This window comes from Xyrauchen texanus, chromosome 9 (genome assembly GCF_025860055.1).
Source record: "Xyrauchen texanus isolate HMW12.3.18 chromosome 9, RBS_HiC_50CHRs, whole genome shotgun sequence".
Classification (NCBI taxonomy): Eukaryota; Metazoa; Chordata; class Actinopteri; order Cypriniformes; family Catostomidae; genus Xyrauchen; species Xyrauchen texanus.
Genome location: NC_068284.1, coordinates 33946749 through 33971760, shown reverse-complemented (window position 1 = coordinate 33971760; position 25012 = coordinate 33946749). Strand labels below are relative to the sequence as shown.

Sequence of the window (25012 nt, the reverse complement as noted above, 5' to 3'; positions counted from 1 at the left end):
TTTACATTATATTCATGATGTTAGCCAGAGGGGAACTGGCCCCCACATTGAGTCTGGTTTCTCAAGGTTATTTTTCTCCATTAATCAACATCTTATAGAGTTTTGTGTTCCTTACCACAGTCGCTTTCAGCTTGCTCACTGGGGTTATTAATACAATTATTATTTAATTACTTATTTTTAAACACAATAAACAATCATATTTTATCTAATTACACATTATAGACATTCGTTTTATCATCTGTTAATGCCTGATCTTCTGTAAAGCTGCTTTGAAACTGTGTGAAAGGCGCTATACAAATAAAATTGACTTGACTTGACTTTCTTCAAAGGCTGAGGAAAGCACATCTCCCACCCCCCATCCTCACGACATTCTATAGAGGGACTATTGAGAGCATCCTGAGCAGCTGCATCACTGCCTGGTTTGGGACTTGCACTGCTTCGGACCTCAAAGCCCTGCAGAGGACAGTGAGGACAGCTGAGAAGATCATTGGGGTCTCTCTTCCCTCCATCTAAGACATTTACAAAAAACACTGCATCCGCAAATTAACCAGCATTGTGGATGACCCCACACACCCCTCACACAAACTCTTCACCCTCCTGCCATCTGGCAACCGAAGCATTCGGGCCCTCACAGCCAGACTGTGTAACAGCTTCTTCCCCCAAGCCATCAGACTCCTCAATACTGTGTACTGGTCGGCATTGCACTGTCTCTCACTGTGCCTATTGTCCTGTTCATTTTTTGTCATTTATTGTACTGTCCGCGTACTTTTTGTACACGTTTGCACGTGCACTTTATATAGGTATGTTATTTAGTCTGTGTAGTCTCATGTGGTTCTGTGTTTGTCCTGTGTTGTTTTATGTAGCACCATGGTCCTGAAGGAACGTTGTTTCATTTCACTGTGTACTATACTAACTGTATATGGTTGAACGACAATAAAACCACTTGACTTGACTTGCTGAGCCAGAGTTCCTCGACATGATCGGCCGCCGAGCCAGAGTGCTCCATGCCATGTCACAGCAACGCCTCAGCCTGCTCCATGCCATGTCACAGCCACATCACAGCCTGCTCCATGCCATGTCACAGCCAAGCCAGAGTCAACTCCAGGCCATGTCACATGGTCCAGGCCCGCCCCTACTCCACCTTGGTCCTCAGCCCCATCGGCTTTGCCCCTCGAGCCTCTCATGGCTCCACCCCCGTTCCCCCCACCATGGGCTCCACCTTGATCCAATGTTTCACGCCCTGTCATGCCATACCATGCCTCAAGACCGTGAGGATTTCTGCAATGCGACTGGATAGGGCTGTTATTTGGAGAGCGAGATGATGCACCTCCATTTTTCCTGCATCTGTTTTGAAAGTATCTTCACGTGGGTATGCCTACGTTGTTACCAAAGCAACCCATGTAGATAGGTTGGTTATGTCTGAATGCGCAAATCTGATTTGATCACTTGCAATTAATAGTGTGGACAGAAATGTCATCTGGGCCCTGTGCTTTCCTTGTCTTTTGTTATTGGAAGACATGTCACACCTCTTCACAGATCTTAAGTGCAGGTTGAGTAGCAGGAGGGGAGAGGAGGGGGGTTGAAGGAGATGTTGGTGCTTGTGTGAAGTGAAGGTCAGAGCGGGTGTGGTGTATGAGATTGGGCCACTCCACATTGATGCATTGAAAAAACTTGTTTTTCAGCTTCTCAGTGTATCTTCTTTTAGCCACTCTGATTTCCTGATTCATTGTGTTCCTGGCCTGATTGTACAATACTTTATCCCCAACTCTGTAAGCATCCTTATTGGCCTGATGAAGCTGCCTCAGTTCTGCTGTAAACCATGGTTTGTTGTTGTTGAACGTTAAATAATTCTTAGTAGGAATGCATATATCCAGGGTTGGGAGGGTTACTTTTGAAATGTTTTCCCACTACAGATTACAGAATACATGCTGTAAAATGTAATTTGTAACTTACTCAAGGTCAGTAACATATTCTAAATACTTTGGATTACTTCTTCAGCACTGGTAATTTTTTCACTTGTTTTGACTATTAAAACTCTCCCAGTACAGTAAGACATGTTAACACATCTTAAAAATACATTCTCTGAAAACTTTTAATATGTTATGCTTTGTTGTTTCTAAAACCATATAAATCAAATTGATCTTGTTTTAAGAATTTTTTGATATTTTTTACAGGAAAACAATAAAAAAATTATTATCAAGAATAAGATTTTTGCCCAAATATCAAAGGTCTTACTAGAAAAAAGAAATTATGATCCAATGTGAATTTTCTTATGATAACAGGTGCATGTAAAATGGCTAGAAATAGCATTTTAGCTTAGCGTAAAGCTGACAATTTACACAAGGTTTATATCTATTTCTTCTTCTCCAAACTTACTTCAAACTTACCTCTCTGTCTGCTCATATGAATGTAACACTTCATAAGAATGTGTTTCACTGCTGTTCAAATGCAGTTTTTAATCACATAATTTACATGTATAAATGTTTTCCATCTGAAAGTACTAAATATTAAATGAAAAAAATGACAATAAAATGCAAAGTAATCTCTTTAGTAATCAAAATACTTTTTGAATGTAACTGTATTCTAAATACCAATTATTTAAATTGTAACTGTAGTGGAATATAGTTACTTATATTTAGTATTTTAAATACGTAATCCCATTACATGGATTCCAGAATGGCTTTACTCCGCCAGGGCTCTGTGAAGCACTTTTAAACACAACAGAGGTTTAAAAGTCCTTGTTTGTACAGGTGAGGAGATGTAGTTTGTCCATTTTGTTAGGAAGAGAGCGGAGATTCGCTAAAAGAAAGCCGTGCTGATGGAGCTTTACCAGCAAGCAAGCTCATCTCCCTCGCCTGTGTCTCTTGAACAGCAAAGCTGCGCCTCTGACTAAGATGTCCAGCAAAATGTCCGGATATTCAAAAAACAGCATTTCGTCCCTGGTTAAACTGACTAGAAAAATGAGACAGTGAATAGATAATCAAATTAGGATGATAATGTAGACACAGTTTATTAAACACAGAGTAAACAATGACAGACTAATTGTAGATGGTAACTTGTGTTTTGGATCAGGGACTCCATACCTGAAGCGTTCTCTGTCAGCGACACATGTCGTGAACCTGCAATCGCTGCCTCGGGAACGCCAGCGCTGACGAGTTCTGAAGACTACCCCTTAGGCCTCTTCCTCAGTCTCTAAATCCGCCCCTGCCGGGTGCGCGGAGTAGGGTAAGGGTTTCGAGTCTTCTCTCAGCACCCTAGCCTTGGGAAATCCTAAAAGATCCCGGCATGCTATCTCCTACTCCCCCCTGGGGAAAGACCACCTTCCCCAACTTAAGATAGGCCCCAGCCGCTTTACGTCCTATGTGAGAGACATAGTGAGAGAGAAGGCCGCGGCTGCTGGGCTTGCTCTCATGCTAGGCATGTAACACCTTTTTCCCCCCTCTGGGGTGTGGGAAAGCTAAGGTTTGTATGCAAAAAAAAAATAGTTGGTGGCGTTGGGAGGGCTACGTGCAGCCGGCACAGGCGCTTCCAGCACACATTAGCTTGCTGTGCACCTGTTTCGACAGTCACGTAACACGGTCAGTGCGCGGCGCTTTTTTATGGACCCCTTGTGTCACTTTATTCGACACAACGTCGAGTGAGTGACAGAAGGGGAACGTCATGGTTACTTTCGTAACCTTTGTTCCCCAAGGGAGGGAACGAGACGTTGTGTCCCTCCTGCCACAGCACTTGACCTAGCATTGTAAATGGCAGTGCTTCATTTTTGGCTCCTTAGTGCAAAATCCTGACTGGCATTCGCTGCCCCGCTTCCCTTTATACCCATATGTCCGGGGCGGGGCATGCAAATTCTGTCTGCCAACTTTACATTGGCCTTTTCTCAGGTTCAGAGGTACGATTCGGTGTCCAAGGAAGGCCCCTTGTGTCACTTAAATCGACACAATGTCTCGTTCCCTTCCTCGGGGAACAGAGGTTACGACAGTAACCATGACGTTGATGACTGACCGGTTGTACCGCTTACACTAGCACCTTTTCCCTCCACTGAGGCGAACACATGGGTTTTAACTCCCAGGTGAGTTCTCAAACTCGTGCTCCCTGGATGTTCCTCCTTCCCAGCCCTCTTGCTCTCGAATTCTGAGGAGGAATTCCCGACCAGACCCAATATGGGTACTAGTTACTCTGTACTGGAATAAGTGCTCCATAGGTGCCGGTTATCACGGGTCGAGGTTACTGGTGTAACCCCCGTTCCCTGATGGAGGGAACGAGATATCATGTTCCCCTTGCCACAACACTGTACCAAGCCGCTGTGCTGAAGCTTATTCTCGGCTCCTCAGTGCAGACCCTGACTGAACAGATGCACGATCCCCATCATTTATACCCATATGTCCGGGGGTGGGACATGCTAATTCTGTTCGCCAATTTGGCATTGGCCTTTTTCATATTCAGAGGTATCTGAGGCTCCCGAAAAAAGCCCAACGTATCACTACAATCGACACAACATCTCGTTCCCTCCATCAGAAATGGGGGTTACACCAGTAATCTAGACGTTTTTACTTAATTCTCAAAATATTACCACTTTAATCTCATAATGCTATGACTTTATTCTCATAGTTAAATTTATACTTAAAGGGGTCATATAATGGTATATGCACTTTTTCAAGTTGATTGTACTGAAATGTGTGTTGGCTGTGCCTGTACACTACCATCCTATTATGATAAAAATACATCCAGTGTTTTTGTTTTAATCTCCTTATATATTTTCCCCTGCCTCAAATCGAGCCGTTCGACCGTGTGACGTCACACGGTCGGACGCCCCTCCCAGGATTGTTGATTGACAGCTGTGTTTCAACACAGACCCGCCCTCGCTCGTGAGCGAGCTGTCAATCATAGTCCGTCATCATTGTTAATACACTGGAGCAGAATGGTGCCTAAGCGATTGTGGTGTTCTGTTCTTCGGTGTAATAACGAACACAGCAGTCATTTTGATGTTCCTAAATCTGAACCACTGAAGACGCAGTGGCTGAGTTTTGTTTACGATGGGAATATTCCCCACGAGCAACGTCAATGCGTTCATGTTTGCGCGAATCATTTTTCACCAGACTACTTTATAAACGAGGGTCAGTATAAAGCTGGTTTTGCTAAGAAGCTGCTGCTGAAAAAAGATTCGGTACCAACTATTTATATTCCCTCTGCACCTCCAGAAGAAGTAAGTGTAACGTTTTATTAACATTTATATTAATCTTTGCAAATCGCTTGCACACTTCACAATGAATGTGGCTAATGTTTACACTCAGGGTACATTACGGCATGTTTTCCATAACGTTACGACGTTCTCAATATAATTCATAATCCCATGTTTATAATGAACAACGCGTTATGGTTATTGTGTTATTAAAAACTATGTACGCAGGTGTTACAGTTAACATGGTAACACTAAGTTACACCTGGTTTACTTGTATGTTACTGATTAAGAAGTAATATCAAAAAAACAGTTATACGGAGAATAACTCCAGAACGGAGGGGCGGGGTGACCAAAGCTCATTATCATTTAAAGTCATATGCTCTGAAACGGCGTGATGAAACAGAGCTGTTTTTGAGCAGGTAAAATTAGTGTTTTCTTAATATACTAATGAGAATTTTTAATAAAAGTATATTACAAAGTTTTCATTTAGACCCTAAAGATTCATATTAACTTGTACAAAAATGGCATTATATGACCCCTTTAAGTTCCATAAAAATGTATGAGTTGGCTTACTCAATATTTCAAGTTAAGAGCAATTAATATGCATGTGTAATACAAAATCTAAAAGTTCTATTTACTTAAACTTGTGAGATTATATAGCATGTTTGAGATCTGCTAATGTTTTAGGGTTTACAGTAATACTTTAAATTTAGATGTTCAATAGTTGCTTGTGAATCTATAAATCTTATAAGTTTAACAGAGCAGTAAGCATGCCAGGGCACTAATCCTATGGGGTTTTCCCCCTTCCAGCCTCTGTAAAACTTTTTGCACTGCCTACCTTAAAAAAAATCAGACTGATGAAATCAGTTGAAACATGTCAAGAACTATGGAAGCAAGCTGACATCTGTTTAGTTTGAAGTGAATGGATATTGAATCTTAAAGAAATATGACACTCCAACCTTATCTGGCCTTATAAAACACATGTGACAACTTGCCCTGACCTGACATTTATGAAATATACATTTTTGGTTAAAATTTACGTTCAGTACTGTTGCCCTTTGCATGAATTTATGCTAGTGTGGTTTTATTATGTTCACTTATTAACCTGGCAGCTGACAGTTTTGGTCGCTAGAAATGTTTCTATTGTTGCATATTGTTATTGTTACTTTTTATTTTTTATTTATTTTTCTCCCCTTTTTTCTTAATGTGAAATGCCCAATCCCCAATGCGCTCTAAGTCCTTGTGTGTTGGTGTAGCGACTCACCTCAATCCAGGTGGCAGAGGACGAATCTTAGTTGCCTCTCAGACTATCAGTCCTATCACGTGGCTTGTTGAGTGCGTTACCACAGAGACATAGTGTGTGTGGTGGCTTCACACTATTCTCTGCGGCATCCACTAGGGCTGGGGCGGTATGGATTTTTTCTAACCGCGGTTGAAAAGAAAGATATTCCCGCGGTATAGCGGTAAACCGCATTAAATACATTACATTGGATCAGAGAAGTCCCCCCCCCACCCCCCCGACAGACTTTGGCGCACACATCAGAAGTCGCTTTTTATAGACAGACTTTAAATATTGTTGCCTACATCCGAAGACAAAAAACGAGCACAATTTTAAATAGTAAAATTTTCATCAAGCAGTAATTTGGCATGAACTAATCACTGTATAGATTTCCTTATTTAAGATTATTCTCAGATACATTCGCATTGAAGCTGGGTCAGACATGATTTTGACCACTTTATTAAGTTTTGTTTTGTAGAAAGCCTTTCTTTAACTTAAAATTTCGTTTTGTATAAATTGTATCTTAATTTTAATCACTGTTTCATTAACTAATTGCCTGGAATTACTAAATAAGAAGCAAATATAGCAGACATATAATCAGCAGCAGGACGTGGAAGCGCCGATCGCGATCTCTTGCACGTGAGCTCTCTCATAAATGAACCGAAACTCGCGGCTAGGCCTACTGCCTCACAGACATGAGAAATAAATAGAAATCTTAAAATGCATTTTAAACAAAATTCAAAACAAAATGATAAAATTTTAGGCTACAGTAGCCTAGTAGTCAGGTTTGCCGATGTGCGTTACTATTTATTTATTTATTTTTATCCCTGTGCGCCAATCGAAACGGACTTCACTGCTGATATTCTGGGGATACAACATAGCCAATAGGCTATAGCCTACTAGGGACTTTAGCCTTTATAATATCTTTGCTGCATTGGATCAGTCTCCTTTCTAGAATAGCCAAGAGCTTTCTAGCCTCGCGGCAGCAGCCTTGCATCGCTCAGACCTTAAAACAGTCAGCGCCATGGATGCGGTTTTGAAAATTTCTCAAAAAACTTTGGTGCGGACAGATGAGTTTTGTGATGCGGTTATGGATTAAATAATAATAGCCCATCCGCAGCATCTCTAATACAAATGGAATGTTATTATGTGTCATGGCGCTCCCCAACTCGCGAAAGGTCGGATTTGCTCCATATTTTGATAAGTTTTGTTTAGAAAACCTTGAATCCATGTAGGCTAATATCATTAGACATAATCCATATCATTAGAATCAATGAATCCATGTCATTAGACACAACGAATCCATGTCATTAGACACAACGTGCACACATGTGCAGGCCAATGTTTTTTTTGTTTTTGTTTTTTTGCGGTGACGACGGTGACAAGCTCAGACCCGCGGTTGGAGTCACGTGACTGCGGTATTGCGGTAATGCGGTAACCGTCCCAGCCCTAGCATCCACGCACAACTCACCAAGTGAACCACTGTGAGCGAGAACCACATTATAGCAACCACGATGAGGTTACCCCATGTAACTCTACCCTCATTAGCAACCGTGCCAATTTGGTTGCTTAGGAAACCTGGCTGGAGTCACTCAGCATGCCCTGGATTCGAACTTGTGACTCCAGGGTTGGTAGTCCGCGTCTTTACTCACTGAGCTTCCCAGGCCTCCATTGTTGAATATTGTTAGAATCAACTGTATTGTTGTAGTAAATGATGTAATGATTCTAGGGGCCCACATGTCCAGGGGGGGCCCGCAACAATTGTAAACTGCATTTTTTATATTAAATGGGCCCAGATCCGTATACAATCAGGGGGTCCACCAAGACAGAGGCCATTGAGGCTAATTTATTTGGACCAAAATTTCAGATAAATTAACCACACTTAGACATAATGTTAATTATAGAGTTGAAAACCCTAGTCTGGATGGTTACGGATATGCAGGCGCTCCACAAGATTTGGCAGACTTTCTTACATTTTATTCTTAACATTATTTCTTCTTATGTTATGAAATAATAATCTTTTTGGCTGTTTTGGAGTAATAGTCGGTATCCTACTTCTATAAGCTCTCCATGACTGGGTAGGTCAAGTTGCTAAACATGCAATAGGCATCACTGAGTGCAAAGTTTTTGCAGCTCAGTTTCGATAAATGGTCTTTTTGGACCAGAGACAAGGTTTTGAGTTCTGGAAGTTATCCTATGTTTTGCTTTTTCTCAAATAATAAAGGACAAATTAATAACTCTGGATTTCACCACTTTATTGGTCAGGGAGAGGGTGTAAAATGGTCAAATAGATCATGATAAGAAACCTTGACTAAAATTATCAGTGGAACTCAATACATTTGCATTTAGTTATTAAGCAGACGCTTTTTTCCCCAAGTGACTTACAAACAGAGGTGGACAGTAATGAAATACATTTACTTGAGTTCTGTACTTAAGTACACTTTTTGAGTGTCTGTACTTTACTTGAGTATTATTTTTTCTGGAAATGTGTGACTTTAACTTCACTACATTTGAAAGCCAAATATCGTACTTTTCACTCAACTACATTTCTATCAAGGTCCTATGTAGGACTGCACTATGTAGCAGCTTTGAAAATGAGTGGATGATTTTTTTAATCTCTAAAACGTGATTGTTTTTTTGCAGGTGACGGACAGCCTGCCAATAATTACTCTTGAAGGGTCATGTGAAGTTCAATTATTTCCCCAAATATTTTTGAACACTGATCAGTTGCAAAATGGATGACGGCGGTTATTCGGTGCAGTGCACACACCCATGGCCATACTTAGAAAATATCTTCAAGTTTTCGGAAAATGTTAAAGATTTGTTTCGTTTTAAATGTTTGCTTTGTTTGCCTAAAATGAATCATATCACAGCCTTCAGAAACTTGTTGTCCAACCTGCAGAAGCATATTGTATGTAAACTTTTAATTTCTTGTAAAAGCTTGAAATTATCCGTGCGTTAGAGTTAAAGTTTAAGTATAAAGTATGGTCGGTCAAATAATCTTTTATGGATTTGCCTGCCAAGTTGCCGCAGCCTTGTGGATACACCGCTAATGCATAGGTAAGGTTTGACAATGATGTTAGTTGCATGCAAAAGAGTGAATTCAAATGTAAATAAGCTTAAGAGTTAAATAAGTTATTATCTTTTAACTTTTATAGTTTCTATTAATTTTTTATTTTTTTGACCTTGCATAATTACTATAGTTATGTGTAGAGCTGCACGATTAAATCTTGATTCAAACACCTACACAATCTCTTTCCTAAATTATAACGATTCGCCTGTCCATTAAACCTTTGACAAAAATCATACCGGAACATTCAAATCTGCGTTGGTGCTGCCGCTGAGCCAGAGAGAGCAGTTATCATGTACTGTATATGTATGAAACAGCTTCATAAACAGTCTTTTCTAGTCCTGGACTGTCTCACACTGTGCCTATTGTCCTGTTCATTTTTTGTCATTTATTGTACTGTCCCGTACTTTTTGTACACATTTGCATGTGCACTTTATATAGGTATGTTATTTAGTCTGTGTAGTCTCATGTGGTTCTGTGTTTGTCCTGTGTTGTTTTATGTAGCACCATGGTCCTGAAGGAACGTTGTTTCGTTTCACTGTGTACTATACTAACTGTATATGGTTGAACGACAATAAAAACCACTTGACTTGACTTGCTGAGCCAGAGTTCCTCGACATGGCCGCCGCCGAGCCAGAGTTCCTCGACATGGCCGGCCGCCGAGCCAGAGTGCTCCATGCCATGTCACAGCAACGCCTCAGCCTGCTCCATGCCATGTCACAGCCACATCACAGCCTGCTCCATGCCATGTCACAGCCAAGCCAGAGTCAACTCCAGGCCATGTCACATGGTCCAGGCCCGCCCCTACTCCACCTTGGTCCTCAGCCCCATCGGCTTTGCCCCTCGAGCCTCTCATGGCTCCACCCCCGTTCCCCCCACCATGGGCTCCACCTTGATCCAATGTTCCACGCCCTGTCACGCCATACCATGCCTCAAGACCGTGAGGATTTCTGCAATGCGACTGGATATGGCTGTTATTTGGAGAGTGAGATGATGCACCTCCATTTTTCCTGCATCTGTTTTGAAAGTATCTTCACGTGGGTATGCCTATGTTGTTACCAAAGCAACCCATGCAGATAGGTTGGTTATGTCTGAATGCGCAAATCTGATTTGATCACTTGCAATTAATAGTGTGGACAGAAATGTCATCTGGGCCCTGTGCTTTCCTTGACTTTTGTTATTGGAAGACATGTCACACCTCTTCACAGTTCTTAAGTGCAGGTTGAGTAGCAGGAGGGGGGAGGAGGGGGGTTGAAAGAGATGTTGGTGCTTGTGTGAAGTGAAGGTCAGAGCGGGTGTGGTGTATGAGATTGGGCCTTTCAAATCTACAGTAGAACACATTCAGGTCATCAGCCAGTTGTTGGACCACCAAAGAGTTGGGGGCGTTTCATGCCACTCCACATTGATGCATTGAAAAAACTTGTTTTTCAGCTTTTCAGAGTATCTTCTTTTAGCCACTCTGATTTCCTGATTCATTGTGTTTCTGGCCTGGTTGTACAATACTTTATCCCCAACTCTGTAAGCATCCTTATTGGCCTGATGAAGCTGCCTCAGTTCTGCTGTAAACCATGGTTTGTTGTTGTTGAACGTTAAATAATTCTTAGTAGGAATGCATATATCCAGGGTTGGGAGGGTTACTTTTGAAATGTTTTCCCACTACAGATTACAGAATACATGCTGTAAAATGTAATTTGTAACTTACTCAAGGTCAGTAACATATTCTAAATACTTTGGATTACTTCTTCAGCACTGGTAATGTTTTCACTTGTTTTGACTATTAAAACTCTCCCAGTACAGTAAGACAAAAACACATCTTAAAAATACATTCTCTGAAAACTTTTTATATGTTATGCTTTGTTGTTTCTAAAACCATATAAATCAAATTGATCTTGTTTTAAGAATTTTTTGATATTTTTTACAGGAAAACAATAAAAAAATTATTATCAAGAATAAGATTTTTGCCCAAATATCAAAGGTCTTACTAGAAAAAAGAAATTATGATCCAACGTGAATTTTCTTGCTAAAATATACGATCTTGCCTGATAACAGGTGCATGTAAAATGGCTAGAAATAGCATTTTAGCTTAGCGTAAAGCTGACAATTTACACAAGGTTTATTTCTATTTCTTCTGCTCCAAACTTACTTCAAACTTACCTCTCTGTCTGCTCATATGAATGTAACACTTCATAAGAATGTGTTTCACTGCTGTTCAAATGCACTTTGTATCACATAATTTACATGTATAAATGTTTTCCATCTGAAAGTACTATATATTAAATGAAAAAAATGACAATAAAATGCAAAGTAATCTCTTTAGTAATCAAAATACTTTTTGAATGTAACTGTATTCTAAATACCAATTATTTAAATTGTAACTGTAGTGGAATATAGTTACTTATATTTAGTATTTTAAATACGTAATCCCATTACATGGATTCCAGAATGGCTTTACTCAGCCAGGGCTTTGTGAAGCACATGGCAGCAGAGGTTTAAAAGTCCTTGTTTGTACAGGTGAGGAGATGTAGTTTGTCCATTTTGTTAGGAAGAGAGCGGAGATTCGCTAAAAGAAAGCCGTGCTGATGGAGCTTTACCAGCACGCAAGCTCATCTCCCTCGCCTGTGTCTCTTGAACAGCAAAGCTGCGCCTCTGACTAAAATGTCCAGCAAAATGTCCGGATATTCAAAAAACAGCATTTCGTCCCTGGTTAAACTGACTAGAAAAATGAGACAGTGAATAGATAATCAAATTAGGATGATAATGTAGACACAGTTTATTAAACACAGAGTAAACAATGACAGACTAATTGTAGATGGTAACTTGTGTTTTGGATCAGGGACTCCATACCTGAAGCGTTCTCTGTCAGCGACACCTGCCTGGAGTTCGCTCCGGCGCTTTCTCACGTTATCCTGAGACCCGACCGGGTTATGTGCCCAAGGTTCCTTCGACCCATTTCAGGGACCAAGTCGTGAACCTGCAAGCGCTGCCTCGGGAACGCCAGCGCTGACGAGTTCTGATGACTCCCCCTTAGGCCTCTTCCTCAGTCTCTAAATCCGCCCCTGCCGGGTGCGCGGAGTAGGGTAAGGGCTTTGAGTCTTCTCTCAGCACCCTAGCCTTGGGAAATCCTAAAAGATCCCGGCATGCTATCTCCTACTCCCCCCTGGGGAAAGACCACCTTCCCCAACTTAAGATAGGCCCCAGCCGCTTTACGTCCTATGTGACAGACATAGTGAGAGAGAAGGCCGCGGCTGCTGGGCTTGCTCTCATGCTAGGCATGTAACACCTTTTCCCCCCTCTGGGGTGTGGGAAAGCTAAGGTTTGTATGCAAAAAAAAATAGTTGGTGGCGTTGGGAGGGCTACGTGCAGCCGGCACAGGCGCTTCCAGCACACATTAGCTTGCTGTGCACCTGTTTCGACAGTCACGTAACACGGTCAGTGCGCGGCGCTTTTTTATGGACCCCTTGTGTCACTTTATTCGACACAACGTCGAGTGAGTGACAGAAGGGGAACGTCATGGTTACTTTCGTAACCTTTGTTCCCCAAGGGAGGGAATGAGACATTGTGTCCCTCCTGCCACAGCACTTGACCTAGCATTGTAAATGGCAGTGCTTCATTTTTGGCTCCTTAGTGCAAAATCCTGACTGGCATTCGCTGCCCCGCTTCCCTTTATACCCATATGTCCGGGGCGGGGCATGCAAATTCTGTCTGCCAACTTTACATTGGCCTTTTCTCAGGTTCAGAGGTACGATTCGGTGTCCAAGGAAGGCCCCTTGTGTCACTTAAATCGACACAATGTCTCGTTCCGTTCCTCGGGGAACAGAGGTTACGACAGTAACCATGACGTTGATGACTGACCGGTTGTACCGCTTACGCTAGCACCTTTTCCCTCCACTGAGGCGAACACATGAGCTTTAACTCCCAGGTGAGATCTCAAACTCGTGCTCCCTGGATGTTCCTCCTTCCCAGCCCTCTTGCTCTCGAATTCTGAGGAGGAATTCCCGACCAGACCCAATATGAGTACTAGTTACTCTGTACTGGAATAAGTGCTCCATAGGTGCCGGTTATCACAGGTCAAGGTTACTGGTGTAACCCCCGTTCCCTGATGGAGGGAACGAGATGTCATGTCCCCCTTGCCACAACACTGTACCAAGCCGCTGTATTGGCTGAAGCTTATTCTCGGCTCCTCAGTGCAGACCCTGACTGAACAGATGCACGATCCCCGTCATTTATACCCATATGTCCGGGGTGGGACATGCTAATTCTGTTCGCCAATTTGGCATTGGCCTTTTTCATATTCAGAGGTATCTGAGGCTCCCGAAAAAAGCCCAACGTATCACTACAATCGACACAACGTCTCGTTCCCTCCATCAGAAAACGGGGGTTACACCAGTAATCTAGATGTTTTTACTTAATTCTCAAAATATTACCACTTTAATCTCGTAGTGATACAACTTTATTCTCATAGTTTTACTTTATTCTCAAAATATTACCACTTTAATCTCATAATGCTATGACTTTATTCTCATAGTTAAATTTAAACTTAAGTTCCATAAAAATGTATGAGTTGGCTTACTCAATATTTCAAGTTAAGAGCAATTAATATGCATGTGTAATACAAAATCTAAAAGTTCTATTTACTTAAACTTGTGAGATTATATAGCATGTTTGAGATCTGCTAATGTTTTAGGGTTTACAGTAATACTTTAAATTTAGATGTTCAATAGTTGCTTGTGAATCTATAAATCTTATAAGTTTAACAGAGCAGTAAGCATGCCAGGGCACTAATCCTATGGGGTTTTCCCCCTTCCAGCCTCTGTAAAACTTTTTGCCCTGCCTACCTTAAAAAAAATCAGACTGATGAAATCAGTTGAAACATGTCAAGAACTATGGAAGCAAGCTGACATCTGTTTAGTTTGCAGTGAATGGATATTGAATCTTAAAGAAATATGACACTCCAACCTTATCTGGCCTTATAAAACACATGTGACAACTTGCCCTGACCTGACATTTATGAAATATACATTTTTGGTTAAAATTTACGTTCAGTACTGTTGCCCTTTGCATGAATTTATGCTAGTGTGGTTTTATTATGTTCACTTATTAACCTGGCAGCTGACAGTTTTGGTCGCTAGAAATGTTTCTATTGTTGCATATTGTTATTGTTATTTTTATTTTTAATTTAATTTTCTCCCCTTTTCTCTTAATTTGAAATGCCCAATCCCCAATGCGCTCTAAGTCCTTGTGTGGTGGTGTAGCAACTCACCTCAATCCAGGTGGCAGAGGACGAATCTCAGTTGCCTCTCAGACTATCAGTCCTATCATGTGGCTTGTTGAGTGCATTACCACAGAGACATAGTGTGTGTGGAGGCTTCACACTATTCTCTGCGGCATCCACGCACAACTCACCAAGTGAACCACTGTGAGCGAGAACCACATTATAGCGACCACGATGAGGTTACCCCATGTAACTCTACCCTCATTAGCAACCGTGCCAATTTGGTTGCTTAGGAAACCTGGCTGAAGTCACTCAGCATGCCCTGGATTCGAACTTGTGACTCCAGGGGTGGTAGTCAGCGTCTTTACTCACTGAGCTTCCCAGGCCTCCATTGTTGAATATTGTTAGAATCAACTGTATTGTTGTAGTAAATGATGTAATGATTCTAGGGGCCCACATGTCCAGGGGGGCCCGCAACAATTGTAAACTGCATTTTTTATATTAATTGGGCCCAGATCCGTATACAATCAGGGGGTCCAGAATTCCTTGCTACGCCTCTTCTTATATGCATTTAGAATCACCAAGACAGAGGCCATTGAGGCTAATTTATTTGGACCAAAATTTCAGATAAATTAACCACACTTAGACATAATGTTAATTATAGAGTTGAAAACCCTAGTCTGGATGGTTACGGATATGCAGGCGCTCCACAAGATTTGGCAGACTTTCTTACATTTTATTCTTAACATTATTTCTTCTTATGTTATGAAATAATAATCTTTTTGGCTGTTTTGGAGTAATAGTCGGTATCCTACTTCTATAAGCTCTCCATGACTGGGTAGGTCAAGTTGCTAAACATGCAATAGGCATCACTGAGTGCAAAGTTTTTGCAGCTCAGTTTCGATAAATGGTCTTTTTGGATCAGAGACAAGGTTTTGAGTTCTGGAAGTTATCCTATGTTTTGCTTTTTCTCAAATAATAAAGGACAAATTAATAACTCTGGATTTCACCACTTTATTGGTCAGGGAGAGGGTGTAAAATGGTCAAATAGATCATGATAAGAAAACTTGACTAAAATTATCAGTGGAACTCAATACATTTGCATTTAGTTATTAAGCAGACGCTTTTCTCCCAAGTGACTTACAAACAGAGGTGGACAGTAATGAAATACATTTACTTGAGTTCTGTACTTAAGTACACTTTTTGAGTGTCTGTACTTTACTTGAGTATTATTTTTTCTGGAAATGTGTGACTTTAACACTACATTTGAAAGCCAAATATCGTACTTTTCACTCAACTACATTTCTATCAAGGTCCTATGTAGGACTGCACTATATAGCAGCTTTGAAAATGAGTGGATGATTTTTTTAATCTCTAAAACGTGATTGTTTTTTTGCAGGTGACGGGCAGCCTGCCAATAATTACTCTTGTAGGGTCATGTGAAGTTCAATTATTTCCCCAAATATTTTTGAACACTGATCAGTTGCAAAATGGATGACGGCGGTTATTCGGTGCAGTGCACACACCCATGGCCATACTTAGAAAATATCTTCCAGTTTTCGGAAAATGTTAAAGATTTGTTTCGTTTTAAATGTTTGCTTTGTTTGCCTAAAACAAATCATATCACAGCCTTCAGAAACTTGTTGTCCAACCTGCGGAAGCATATTGTATGTAAACTTTTAATTTCTTGTAAAAGCTTGAAATTATCTGTGCGTTAGAGTTAAAGTTTAAGTATAAAGTATGGTCGGTCAAATAATCTTTTATGGATTTGCCTGCCAAGTCTTTCCTAAATTATAACGATTCGCCTGTCCATTAAACCTTTGACAAAAATCATACCGGAACATTCAAATCTGCCTTGGTGCTGCTGCTGAGTCAGAGAGAGCAGTTATCATGTACTGTATATGTATGAAACAGCTTCATAAACAGTCTTTTCTAGTCCTGGACTTACAGCCAAAGTGTGTGGTCATGTCTGTATTTACAGCAATTTCACTGCCCACTTGATTCAAATGTGGATGAATGTATACACATAGATGTGTGTACACTTCTAGAGCTGTGTGAGAACACTACATGCTGCTTTTGTGGGGGTGGGTAGGAGTGTTCATTTTCTTTAGATTGCATAACCTGTGTATCAAATGTCTAGCAAATAATCTTTGAGTTAATTGTTTGATTAGAAATAAGGTCTTCACCTTATTAATTAACAGAGAGACAGCAATTTATCTTTCTATAAGATAATAATAGTAATACTCTGCCTTTGCCACATCCAATTCAACCACTTTCAGCATCTTTTATTCTTATGTACTTTACTTACCTAATCATTTATAGTATATTTTAGCATATTAGTACCATGTTGTAGGTGTTAATTTAATCCTGTTTATCTTGTAAATAAAATGTATTTTATTTATTTGTCTTCCTTGTGTTTATAATACATTAAGGGCTCTAAAGGTTAGGTCAAATCTCAAATCTTTCAGATTAATCAGATGCCCAACTACCTCCATTTGTCCATTTGGATCATTCTTATACTGTTAAGGATAGAGGATGGAGGGAGGGACCATTTGACATTACTCTCACACACACAATCACACATTAACCCCTGAGGCATTTTTTGACTTTTCCAGGCAGCTCACCGCAATCCTATGGCGGGTCACTTAGGGCAAGAAAGAACAATACACCGTTTAATGGCCCGCTGCTATTTGGCAGTCATTCACAGGGATCTAGGCAGATGGTGTGCGGCATGCAGTGAATATCAGCTGGTGAATCCACCGGCCACCCCAAGAGCGCCATTGCGCCCATTACCATTAATCAAAGCCCCCTTCGAAAGAATTGGTATGGACCTTGTCGGGACATTAGAACGGTCAGCAGTTTGTATTAGTCCTGCTAGATTATGCAATGCAATATCTGGAAGCAGTGCCTTTACTCAACATCTCAGCATTGTTGAGGAGGCACACTTCAAAATTATCTCCCAGGTGGGGATTCCGAAAGGAATCCTCACCAACCAAAGCACCACGTTTATATCACAAACACTATGCAAACTTTATGAATTGCTGGTGATTAAATTGATCTGCACCAGTGTTTATCACCCACAAACTGACGGGGTGGTCAAATGGTTTAATCGCTCCCTGAAGAATGTGATTCATATGTTCGTACACGAGGATGCTAGAAATGGGGACAAATGGCTGGAACCCTTATTATTTGCAGTCAGGGAGGTCCTGCAAGCCTCCACAGGGTTTCTCCCCTTTGAGCTCCTGTATGCATGTCAGCCCCGCAGGGTGCTTGACGTCATAGAGAGGCGTAGAAGGAAGGGCCATCCCAGAGCAAAAATGAAATCCATTACATCCTTGATCTTCAAGCAAAACTACACACACTGGGTCAGTTTTCACAACAGAATTTGCTCCAAGCTCAAGAAACACATAGCCGGCTCTATAATGGGGTGCCCAACTACGGAAATTTGCACCGGGTGAGGTGGTCCCCGTGTCTATAGCGACAGTAGTTCCAGAGAGGGCGGAGCTCGGGCCAGAGGTCAAGTTCTAGGTCAATCTATTCACCCCGGTCCCTTGTGGAGACCACCTCTCACTGTTCCATCTCACGGAGGTGGCCAGGTTGCAAAAAGATTTAGCAGACGTGTTCTCTCCTCTTCCCTGACAGAGTAAACTCATACAGCACCATATCAAGACCCCACCGGGAGTGGTTGTGCATAGTCGGCCATACCACATACCCAAGCACAAGAAAAAGGTTATTCGGGACGAATTAGAGGCATTGCTCGAAATGGGGATAATAGAAGAATCGCACAGCGATTGGATGAGCACGGTTGTTCTTGTACCTAAGATTGACGGGACAGTACGATACTGTGTTGATTACCGGAAAGCCATAAAGTCTCAATTTGAAAGTCATAAAGTCTCAATTTGTACCCAATGTCACGAATTGATGAACAGCTTGATCTGTTGGGTGCTGCTCAATTTTATTCGACACTGGATTTAACTAAGGGATATTGGCTGATCCCCTTAACTCCATTATTCCAATATAAAACAGATTTTTCCACACCGTTCAGATTACACCAATTCGTCACTCTTCCATTTGGTTTGTTTGGGGCTCCCGCCATGTTCCAGCGCCTAATGGATAAGATTATCATATACAGGATTGATTGGCAGAGGCATATGCAGCATCTAAGTGCCGTGCTGAGGTCTCTGAGGTGGGCGGGACTCACGGCAAACCAGAATAAGTGCACAATTGGGTGGGTGGAAGGATGGTATCTGGGCTTCTACTTGGGTCATGGGCAGGTACTACCCCAAATTGAAAAAGAAAATGCAGCGATAGTGGTCTACCCATGTCCCAAGTACAAAAAGGACAGTTTATGGGGTTGGCTGGCTATTACAGAAGGTTTGTGCATAATTTTCCTGATGTCACCAGCCCCTTGACTGTTCTCACTAAAAAGGGGTGCCAGATCTCGTCCAGTGGACAGAGGCGTGCCAACAGGCTTTCACGAGTGTGAAATCTGCACTCTATTGCGGGCTGCTCCTACATTCTCCTAACTTCTCTCTCCCCTTCATTTTACAGACGGATGCATCAGTTGGGGGCCATGCTCTTGCAGGAGTTGGAGGTGTGGAGTGCCCCGTGCCGTACATTAGTCATAAGCTCTCTTTGAGAGAGATTAAGTACATCACGATCGAAAAAGAGTGTCTTGCCATCAAGTGGGCAGTCCTAACTCTCCGCTATTACCTGCTGGGGCAGGCCTTCATCCTCCACTCGGATCACGCCCTGCTTCAGTGGCTCTACCGCATGAAAGATACCAACACGTGGATCACTCGTTGGTACCTGGCACTTCAGCCCTTCAAATATAAGGTTATCCACAGGCTGGGGCCGCAGATGGTTGTGGCTGATTTATTATCTGGACCTCAAGCCTGATTCCTGCTACTATATACTAATAGGATTGGTTAATTGGTCACAGAATATATATGTTCCAGCTTATTCTTGAATGTTGAGAGGGAAATAAAATAATAAAAAAAATATTTGACTTATTAAGTGCAGTTAGTGTGGATTGGTTTAGTGCTCACTGAATACATGTGTTTTCAGCTGGTTCTTAAATGTTGAGCCCTTTGAGTGAATAATATCCATGAATTATTAATATATTAATAAACATATGAAGGAAATTAAGTTTACTTTAAATTTAGATTGGTTACAGTTCTGGAAACCAACCATGTACATGATTAACTTACAATGAAACTGTATTGCACAATTCATTTGTAGGGCTGTCCTCTCAGCGGGGTGTGTCTACAAACAGCCGTTGTGAATTTAGGCTATGCAATGAGGAACTGTTGGCCATTTTCAAGAAAGACCCGTCTTGTGGGTATTGTGATTTTAGCCTAGGATTATGCTTCAACATGGATACCTTAATCCCAACACTTCTGCTTGTACTGTGGCTGAAAAGTTTTCTAAATTGGATGGTAGTTGTGATACAGCGGCACTACATGATCCAGTCCTTCTCAGGATTTTTCTGCATTTCCTTGTCACTGATTGATACAATCCTGAGTTGTGTTCACACAGCAATATTCCATTTGGAGGATGTCAACATAGCTGGCTGGCATCTTACCAGGTACCACGGATGCCTACTGGCTCAAATCACTTGTTTTATATATGCCGTTCTCCACTGGCCAGTGTTTTTCTTTGTAGGTCTGGATAAATTTTGGACAGTATCACCAAGCTCAGCACACAAGCCCTGGGCTCAGAATTTGATTTACACTGCGGGTGTGTCTCTCCTTTGGATTCTTGCAGCTTTTTATGTTTTCTGGGTCCTTGATGTTTCTTTACTTGGATATGATAAGAACCAGTGCCACCTGTTCAGTAGTCCTCAGAGTCCTCAGGTTTTCAATGCATTAGTTTTGACAATTACCTGTGTGCTTCTTTACTCGTACTCTCCATGTGAGAAATGGAGGGTGCATATGTTTCTATATTCCACTCAGGGAACCCAACAGACTTGTTCGGTGTGTTTAAAGTACATAATGTTTACATTTCTCAGCACGTGGGCATCATTTATGACTCTGATGATAATCCTTCCTTTGCTGCCAACAGAGATGCATGCACATCTGCAAATGAATGTCCTTTGGTTGTGTTTCCTCAATAGCTTCTCTATAGCTATGGCTCTTTGCGCCCGCTCTTTTGCATGGAATGCCAAGAACAGCGATTCCATAACAGATGGTTTTTGTTCCTGGTCTTTTAATTTTTTACATATGGGGTTAACTGGTGGAATTATGGACAACAAAAAGACAAAACCAATGACCACATTCTAGTTAAAACACTAAATGTTTGACCAGAATAAACTTGGATCTTTTGAAGGAAGAAAATCACAATGGTTTTTATTACATTGATCAACATAAATACATTTACTTGCAAGCCCTTATGGTATTTGTGAACCACCTCTGCTTAATTTCTTTAATATGCTGGTCCAGTTTGGATATTATTCAATATTTTTTTAGACCAATGGTTTTCAAATTTTGTGACATGTATGATGATCCATGTATGATGACTGTTTTAGGTGCACAAAGACACGGCAAGTTTGACATTATAGAACTCAACTTGAATCCAAGTTTATTGTCAATACAAGGTATGTTTACAATGTCTGAAATTGCTGATGGGGGGTGGGGGTTCAATTGATACAACTGAGGTATTAGCTAAAAGCATGAACATGTATTTAACTAGTAAATATCAATCATGATAAACAGTTTGAGATGTGTCATCTGCTTAAAAAAAAACATCTTATTTCACACAACATGAGGTAGGAGAGCAATTTCTTTCATGCAAGAGCAAAAATCTTTCATCACACTGAAGGATTGGCAACATATTATGCAATGATACACACAAACACTGCATTTCAGAATTGCAACTTAAAATATATTTGCGGTTTACAAAAGTTGTAAACAATTACATCTTTATTACAGTGTTGAGTGTGTTGTCAAAAAAGAAAAGAAAAAAGCATCACATTCCATTTTTTAGAAGTAATGCCTCAGTTACACATAAGAAAAGGCGTGATCAAAGATAATGATGCAAGATCATAGGGACACATGCTGTGCTGGCAGGTAGTCATCATGTACTATTCAACCATTATAAAAAAAATGCTCTATTTTTGCTTTCTTTTCACCATTAAAGGGAGCCATGGTATGTGTTATCCCATGGAAATTTGGGAAAATCTTCTCTATAATGCAAAATACATGGTGGCCTTGCTGGAAAACTCTTATTAGATTCCTTCTGTACAATTTTGCTAGTTATATTATACCAGGACTATACACCTCAGATGTTCAACATATTTCACGCCTTTCAAATATATACAATGGTATCTGTATTTATTTTCTCAACACTGCAAAAGCCAAAACAGTTTTTTCACTTTAAGAGTCTAAAAAGTACTGTAGTCCTATGCCCATTTTTCAAATTTAACACGGCATTCTACATAGAAGATAATAGCGCCCCCATGTGTATAAAATGCAATTTACATGTTTTATAGAATTGTTAAAAATGAAAAGGTATACTCTAGAAAGCTTCAGAAATACATTTTAATACCCAAAAACTATCAAAAACAGCATTGAAACTGGCTGTTACAGAGGTAACTGTGGTGGAGGAAAAAAAAAGAAACCCAATACTGATTTTACAGAAATTGTAGTCGACACACTGTAGTAATACATTTCATTACAGTGCCAAAACAAATGCTACAATCTCTCTTGATGTTTGAAAATAAATGAATTGCACATGAAAGAAGAGAAAACTGCACATGAAGTCATAGATATATGTATATATAAAAAATAAAAAACATCACCTCATTGGCCACTGACACACACAGTCTCGCATATCAAAAGTCTCTAGCATCTGTATTAGGCTCTCGAGCACACGTTGTGTCCATTTACATAGACTACTTTTTTCAGACAATATGCAGACATATTTGTTTAAAAGCTTGTATGTATGTGTGAGAGAGAGACAGAATACAAAAAAAGCACTTCTGTATTTTAGCAATAATGAATCGGTGTTTTATCATAACAATATAGCTAATAATACATGCAGTTATTCACTCCCTTCTATGTAAGAAGTATTTTTAAAACATGGTTTTTAATATATTGAATGGCTGCACATCAGTCTTACTAGGGAAAAGCTGGAAGATACCAAAATATCAACAGGTTATCAATCTCAGTGTGCTCCACAGAAACGGACCCAATGTATGGAGGCACTGGACAGCATGCTTCACTTTTCCTGTCCCCATGGAGTGGAGTACGGGTTGTGAGCACCATGCATCCCACCCCCCTACTTCACCTTAAACTATATCAACAACCACTCTTGTGTCCTTTAGGCAAAAAGAAAACAAATAGAGCTTGAACTATTACGCCCAGGCAAATGTGATCATTAGAAAGCTTTGAAGATTATTTATACGAATTTAGTTAATATATTAACGACTACTTTATGTACAAAGTGTAAATAAATCTTTATTAGTTAATAATACATTAAATAATTTCTGAATAATTCCAAGCAAAATCTTAACAATAACAGAGCACTCATTTACAGTATAGTCCTTAATTACGGACAAGTTTGCTTTCAATTCTTCATTGCTGGATGTATTCACATCAGTCAGGGTGTTTTTTCCTCTTCATGTTTAAGAGTTTTTGCACTGTACACATTAGGACAAAACAGCTGCGTCTTGGCTTATATTGCAGTCTATGAGTTGTGCACAGTGGAATGTTCTATATGAACTACTTGTACAACATAAAAGAAGGTTTTTGATAAACGCCTATATTTCTGTCCATTATTTTTTGCACACTTACTCAACTAAACAATAAGCCCACAGGCACACACAAAAAAACAGCTCTACAGGCAAAAGCACGTCCTTTCCGGTGTCTGTCACGCTGTCTCTTTTTCTACCCATCCATCTGCACTCTCTGTATGGGTGTAAACAGAGGGAGGGGCAGGGTGGCAAGCAGCCCCTGGGCATCAAAGGCAGCTGCCTCATTCTAATGAGACAAAGCCTGCCTGTCTAGCCCAGTGACTATGTGCTAACATAACAGCATCAATCCCTTAATGTCCCTCCTTTGGCCTCTCTCACTGTTTTCCTTCTCTCTGACAGACCTGTTTGTTCAGTCATCCAGAATAATAACACCGTGGACTGAAAAGGGGGTAAAAAGTCAGGCAAAACAACAAAAACAAAAGGCAGTTCTCTTTACCTGGAATCCAGCATTCAAGATCAAAGACTGTACTTTAACTGCAGTTCTTGAATTTAAAGGGATAGTTTACACAAAAACTAAAATTCTGTGATTGTTTACTCACTCTCGTTGTACCAAAAATATTTCTTTTTTATTTTGTGGAATACAAAAGATTATGTTGAAAGTATGTTAGTCTCAGTCACCATTCACTATCATTGTGTCTTTTTTCCAAGCAATGAAAGTGAATATTGACTGAAGCAATTCAGGTTTGGAACAATATGAGGGTGAGTGAATGTCATATATAAGGTCTACTGTGTACTCTGTTTCAACATATGGCATTGATTCAGAGCCGGATATAAACCCAACGGTCTCTAGAATTTACTTCGAATGATGCCAAAAAAATAAATAAAAAAATAGCGGCAGTTCTGTGGCGGAAATACCTTGTTGATGAGAGAGGTCCACAGAGAATGGCCAGACTAATTCGAACTTACAAAGTCTACAGTAACTCAGATAACTGCTCTGTACATTTGTAGTGAGAAGAATATCACATCAGAATGCTATTCTGAGATGCGGGTTGGCACTGTTTTGGTGGCACGAGGGGGACCTACACAATATTAGGCAGATGGTTTTAATGTTGAGGCTGATTGGTGTATGTCATAATTAAATGGCTCACACAATCCATGGTCTTTAACTACTTAGTCTTGTAATGTCTGAGAAACTATGGCCTATGAGTTCCCTTTGACTCTGCTACAGGAACTCTTCCAATGTTTGGTGATCCCTTTGAGCAGAAACATAAGAGTGAGGTGAACAGCACTGTGAAACCTTGTTTACACAACTGCAGATGTTCCCTGTCATTATATGGGGACTGTGTTCATTCTGTTCTCCAGCAGATGGCGAACGTGAGTCTTTGCTTACTGCATCACATATGAATGAAGTGTGATGTTTGTTATATACCAGCCTGTACAGGGTCATTGGTACAGACAGGAAACAAATAATCAACACCAGACTGCAAAAGACAAACTGCGGGTAGTTCAAGAGAGAGCCAAGGAGACAGATGGGGAAAATGGAGGGAAAAGAAGAGCAAGAGGACTAAGAGGAGGAGAGG

At 40.6% G+C, this 25012-nt stretch overlaps 1 protein-coding gene across 1 annotated transcript; it reads left to right on the top strand.

The window, feature by feature from the left end:
• Positions 1-20075: 20075 nt before the first annotated feature.
• Positions 20076-21021, top strand: LOC127649199 (probable G-protein coupled receptor 160). Its single transcript, XM_052134193.1, has one exon. It carries the CDS (start codon positions 20116-20118, stop codon positions 21019-21021), a length of 906 nt encoding a protein of 301 aa, XP_051990153.1. The 5' UTR covers positions 20076-20115.
• Positions 21022-25012: the final 3991 nt, after the last annotated feature.